At 30.8% G+C, this 6,260-nt stretch overlaps 2 protein-coding genes across 2 annotated transcripts in view; both read left to right on the forward strand.

Annotated features, from left to right (window-relative positions):
• The window catches only part of LOC132033857 (protein TIC 214-like), a 1,141-nt gene extending 322 nt beyond the window's left edge, over positions 1–819 (forward strand). The window contains exon 1 of the mRNA XM_059423986.1: positions 1–819. This exon is cut by the window's left edge and continues 322 nt beyond it. Within this exon, the coding sequence (XP_059279969.1) occupies positions 1–819 (819 nt within the window).
• Positions 820–822: 3 nt separating this feature from the next.
• Positions 823–3,033, forward strand: LOC132033850 (protein TIC 214-like). The gene has a single exon (XM_059423975.1). The coding sequence runs from the start codon at positions 960–962 to the stop codon at positions 2,712–2,714; it is 1,755 nt and encodes a 584-aa protein (XP_059279958.1). The 5' UTR covers positions 823–959; the 3' UTR covers positions 2,715–3,033.
• The last annotated feature ends 3,227 nt before the right edge of the window (positions 3,034–6,260 follow it).

Consider the following 6,260-nt stretch of genomic DNA (forward strand, 5'->3'; position numbering starts at 1 on the left):
GGAAAAACAAAAATATTTCGAAGAGTTTCAAAAGAAACCAAAAAATGGCTTATCAAAAGTATTCTATTTCTAAAAAAAATAAGAGAAGAACTTTCAAAAGTTTCAAAAGTCATTCTAATTGTATTATTTAGATTCAAAGAAATATCTGAATCGAATGAAACGAAAAAAGAAAAAGATTCTCTAATTAGTAATCAGATAATTAACGAATCATTTAGTCAAATTGAATCTGGAAATTGGCCAAATTCTTCACTGATAGAAACCAAAATGAAGGATTTGACTGATAGAACAAGTACAATCAAAAATCAAATAGAAAGAATTACAAAAGAGAAAAAGAAAGTAACTCCAGAAATAGACATTAGTCCTAATAAAACAAATAATATTAAAAAATTAGAATCGCCAAAAAATATTTTCCAAATATTAAAAAGAAGAAATACTCGATTAATATGGAAATTCCATTATTTTCTAAAATTATTCATTCAAAGATTATACATCGATCTATTTTTATCTATCATTAATATTCCCAGAATTAATACACAACTCTTTCTTGAATCAACAAATAAATTGATTGATAAATACATTTCCAATAATGAAATAAATCAAGAAAAAATTAATAATCAAAAAAAAATTCACTTTATTTCGACTATAAAAAAGTCCCTTTCTAATATTAGTAAGAAAAATTCACATATTTTTTTTGATTTATCCTACTTGTCACAAGCATATGTATTTTACAAATTATCACAAACCCAAGTTATTAATTTGGCTAAATTTAGATCTGTCTTCAATATAACAGAACGTCTTTTTTCCTTAAGACTAAAATAAAGGACTATTTTAGAACACTAGGAATATTTCATTCTGAATTAAAACATAAGAAACTTCAGAGTTATAGAATCAATCAATGGAAAAACTGGTTAAGACAGCATTATCAATACGATTTATCTCAGATTAGATGGTCTAGATTAATGCCACAAAAATGGCGAAATAGGGTTAATCAAAGTTGTATGGCTCAAAATCAAAATCGAAATTTAAACAAATGGAATTCATATGAAAACGACCAATTAATTCATTACAAAAAAGAAAATGATTCTGAACTCTATTCATTATCAAACCAAAAAGATAAGTTTCCAAAATGTTATAGATATGATCTTTTATCATATAAATCGATTAATTATGAAAATAAAAGTGAGTCATTTATTTCTAGATTACCCTTTCAAGTAAATAAGAACCTCGAAATTTCTTATAATTCAAACACGTCCAAACACAACTTTTTTGATATGTCCGGCAATCTTGATATCAATAATTATCTAAGAAAAGGCAATATTCTATATATAGAAAGAAATCTCGATAGAAAATATTTTGATTGGAAAATTATCCATTTTTCTCTTAGACAAAAAGAAGATATTGAGGCCTGGGTTAAGATCGATACCAACAGTAATCCAAATACTAAAATTGGTATTAATAATTATCAAATAATTGAGAAAATCGATAAAAAAGGCCTTTTTTATCTTACAACTCATCAAAATTCAGAAAACACTCAAAAAAATTCGAAAAAAGTCTTTTTTGATTGGATGGGAATGAATGAAAAAATATTTAACCGTCGCATATTCAATCTGGAATTTTGGTTCTTCCCAGAATTTATACTACTTTATAATGTATATAAAATAAAACCGTGGATTATACCAAGCAAATTACTTCTTTTAAATTTGAATACAAACGAAAATCTTAGTCAAAATAAAAACATCAATAAAAACCAAAAATCAAATAAAAAAATAAAGAATCGAATTCAAGAAGCAAAAGAACCCGCAAGTCAAGGAGAAAGAGAGCGTGGATCAGATATAGAAAACAAAGTAAATCTGCGCCCTATTCTCTCAAAACATAAAAAGGATCTTGAAAAAGATTACGCGGAATCAGACACAAAGAAGGGTAAAAAGAAAAAACAATACAAAAGCAACACGGAAGCAGAACTAGATTTATTCTTGAAACGTTATTTGCTTTTTCAATTGAGATGGAACGATGCTTTGAATCAAAGAATGCTCGATAATATCAAGGTATATTGTCTCCTGCTTCGACTGATAAATCCAAACCAAATTACTGTATCGTCAATTCAAAGGGGAGAAATGAGTTTGGATATAATGCTGATTCAGGCGAATTTAACTCTTACAGAATTGATGAAGAAGGGGATATTGATTATCGAACCTATTCGGTTGTCTGTAAAAAATAATGGACAATTTATTATGTATCAAACCATAGGTATTTCATTGGTTCATAAAAGTAAACACCAAATTAATCAAAGATACCGAGAACAAAGATATGTTGATAAAAAGAATTTTGATGAATTCATTCTGCAACCTCAAACTCAAAGAATAAATACAGACAAAAATCATTTTGATTTGCTTGTTCCTGAAAATATTTTATGGTCTAGACGTCGTAGAGAATTGAGAATTCGAAGTTTTTTTAATTCTTTGAATTGGAATGGCGTCGATAGAAATTCAGTATTTTGCAACGAAACCAATGTAAAAAACTGGAGTCAATTTTTGGATGAAAGGAAACCTCTTTATAAAGAGAAAAAAGAATTAATTAAATTGAAGTTCTTTCTTTGGCCTAATTATCGATTAGAAGATTTAGCTTGTATGAATCGTTATTGGTTTGATACCAATAATGGTAGCCGTTTCAGTATCTTAAGGATACATATGTATCCACGATTGAAAATTAATTGATAGTACTATATACCCTGTCTCGTATAGAGTATCTGAAAGCAAACAAATGCACACATGCCTTGTCTTACATCTCATTCGAATCTAATTCGAGTAGACGATACTAAATCAATAAGGTATCGATTAGATCTAGAAATGAATCAACAGAATCTTCTTCATTTTAGGATTTTAGGTTTAAATTATTCGCTTTTGTGAATGACAAAAATCTACCTACCACCTTTTTGGATTCCTATCTGAATCAAATTTGGAATTTGATTAATTTATTGGAATTGATAAAATTAGGAGTTCATAAAGAAATTAAGTCTATATACCACGTTCAAATTACTGGCATTATTATTACTGATCGATAAAATTCGATAAAATCCATATCTGTAAAATAAAGAAAGGGGAAATTCTTTTATGGTAAAAAATTCTGTCATTTCAGTTATTTTTCAAGAAGAAAAGAGAGGATCTGTTGAATTTCAAGTATTCAATTTCACCAATAAGATACGTAGACTTACTTCACATTTAGAATTGCACAAAAAAGACTATTTATCTCAGAGAGGTTTGAAGAAAATTTTGGGGAAAACGTCAACGACTGCTAGCTTATTTGGCAAAAAAAAAGAGTACGTTATAAAGAATTAATTAATCAGTTGGACATTCGAGAGACAAAAACTCGTTAATTTTATTAATTTGAAGAGTCATTTCATTTTCACTTATATGTTTCGATTAAATTTTGATGAACTTCTTTTCACTTTCAGCAATTCATGGAAGAATGAATCGGTAAAAAACTTATGACTGCACCAACTACAAGAAAAGACCTCATGATAGTCAATATGGGGCCTCAGCACCCATCAATGCACGGTGTTCTTCGACTCATCGTTACTCTAGATGGTGAAGATGTTGTCGACTGCGAACCAATATTGGGTTATTTACATAGAGGGATGGAGAAAATTGCGGAAAATCGAACAATTATACAATATTTGCCTTATGTAACACGTTGGGATTATTTAGCTACTATGTTCACAGAAGCAATAACCATAAATGGACCCGAACAATTAGGCAATATTCAAGTACCTAAAAGATGACTTTTGAAACTTTTGAAAGTTCTTCTCTTATTTTTTTTAGAAATAGAATACTTTTGATAAGCCATTTTTTGGTTTCTTTTGAAACTCTTCGAAATATTTTTGTTTTTCCTTTTAAAACTTTTATAGTTATAAAATTTGTCTTTTTTAATTTTCCAGTTTTTTTTTCGAGTTCCTTAAAAATGGGCTCAAAAAAGGAAGGGCGCCTTCGGGGAGAACCAAAGGGAGCTTCAGTTTCCATTCCCCAAACTGTTAAAAAACAAAAATCATCTTTTTGTTTTTTATTTTTCATTAGCTCTCCATGGGAGGGGTACAGTTTAGATATATGCCAAGGTTTCAGACAAAAAGGAAATAAAATTTTGATCTGAATCCCATCCCTCAACCAATTTTTTGGAAATTCTGTTTCTGATAATTGAACACCATTATAAGTACATTTAATATGCATTTCTCTATTCCATTCCTGCAAATCTTCAGACCATTCAGGAAGTTGCAAGAATAACATACGCCCGAGATTTTTGGCTATTATCAATGAAGGTAATAGAATATATTTTCGAAGAATTGATTGAGTTATTAACATGGAACCTCTTATTATTTGCGCAAAAGGAATGCTATCCCAGGCTTCTGCTATCGCTATCCGTGATTTTTCTTTTTTTGTTTTGTTCTCCGCTTTTTTGTCCTTTTCTTTTTTCTCTTCTCTGTTTGTTTGGTCTTCGCTAGACTCTAGAATCTCGAATTCTCCCTCTTTACCTGCCCAATTTCGAAAAATTGGTTTAATCAGTTCAGAGATATCAAAAGAAAAAAGACGAGGGGGGGTTATTCTGTCGAGAAAAAAGGGGGAATGCGCATTTGCTTGAAATAGTTTCCAAATAACTGTTTTGCGCCTTTGAGCCCGCATAGAGCCTTTAATCATACCTCGCCGAAAATCTGATTGTTGCGAATAGCTTATTAAAGCCACTTCTTCTTTGACCTCAGGATCGTTACTCTCCATGTTGGTAGTATAAATCACTACACGTCTGGCTTTTCTTGAACGAATTTGATGATCCAGTGATGCGCCCTCTTTAAATTCACCCAATTGTTGTTCCAATTCGGTGATTAATTTATGTGACCAGCGAGGTATTTTTTTACTGATTTCTTTTATTCCAATCGAGTTTTTTCCAGATTTTGTCCCATTAGGATCAATTGCATTGAATACAAATTTTACAAATTGCGTTCTTTTTTCTGAATTCACTCTTCCCTGCTCTTGGTCTGAAAATAAAGAAGGGTCTTTCAAATTTAAACTCGATTTTGGTTCGTTACCAAACTCATTGATTAAAGTTAAGAACTCGTCAATTTCTGTTGATAATGGTTTTTTATCAACCGTATCCACTTTTTGTTCAAATTCTTGGTAATCAGTATTCGGAAGAAAGATAGTATGAATCCTATTTAGTCTAACTCTCTCTTTCCAATTTTCTAGCGAAGTATTGTTTATGATTGAAGGTGAAAACTCTTTTTTGATTGTTCCTCGATATGGTCCATTTAACAAAGGATCATACATTTTAGGCACGTATTCTTTTTTAGTATCATCATTACACAATCTAGTTCTTGTTTCGAGTATATCCAGAGAAAGAGATTCCTTGTCTAGAACTTCAAGTCGATTGAAAAATTCCTTATTCAGATTATTACTTTTTTCTTTGTTAGTAGAAACCCACTGATTGTCCAGTTCATTAGGGAGCGTTTTTTGGAGTGACAATAGGGGTAGCCTTCTTTTTATCATTTTCCAAAAAGTTGATAAACTTGGCGGGTATGTAAAAGATATTCTTAGTTTTCCATCACTTTTACATGTGTCAAAAAAATATTGTGACATTTCCGTTCTTACGGCCTGTTCAAATCGATTATTCTTTATGTAGCGAAATGGTCGATTCCATCGATTATAATCGAAAAGAAGACTCACAAGAGGTTTTTGAAAGCCGAAGAGATCTTTATTTTCATTTTCTTTATCAAGCAGTTGCATTTAAAATTTTCTGGATTCCCCGTCTTATTATTATTCAGATAAGAATCCTCATAATCATAAAGTGGACTATTACTAGTATTAATATTGTTATAGCCTGTCTCTGTAAGTTGAGAGTGGAATTTATCCTTTATTTTGTCCTTTCCATTCACTCGGATTTCTTCCGTTTCGTCGATTTTGTCCGGATCCCACCCTTCTTCCGAAAAAAGGGAAGGAGAAGGATAAGGATCTTCTTCAGTGGATCCCTCTTGTTCCTGTTTAGTCCCCTTCATTTCGGAAGCAGTTTCTATTTCTACATCTCTTTCTTCCTCACTTTCCACCCTTTCTTCTGTTTTTGAGGCTTCTTTCAGTTTCTTAGTAAGAATGGGTGAGGGTATTCTGCCTAAATAGTAGACACAGGTAATAAATAAGAGAATACTAAAGATCCGAGCCATAGAATTTCTCAATTCTAACACAAGGTACTTATTAGATCGAATGTACTTATTCGATCTAATAGAA

Source organism: Lycium ferocissimum, chromosome 2 (genome assembly GCF_029784015.1).
Source record: "Lycium ferocissimum isolate CSIRO_LF1 chromosome 2, AGI_CSIRO_Lferr_CH_V1, whole genome shotgun sequence".
Taxonomy (NCBI): domain Eukaryota; kingdom Viridiplantae; phylum Streptophyta; class Magnoliopsida; order Solanales; family Solanaceae; genus Lycium; species Lycium ferocissimum.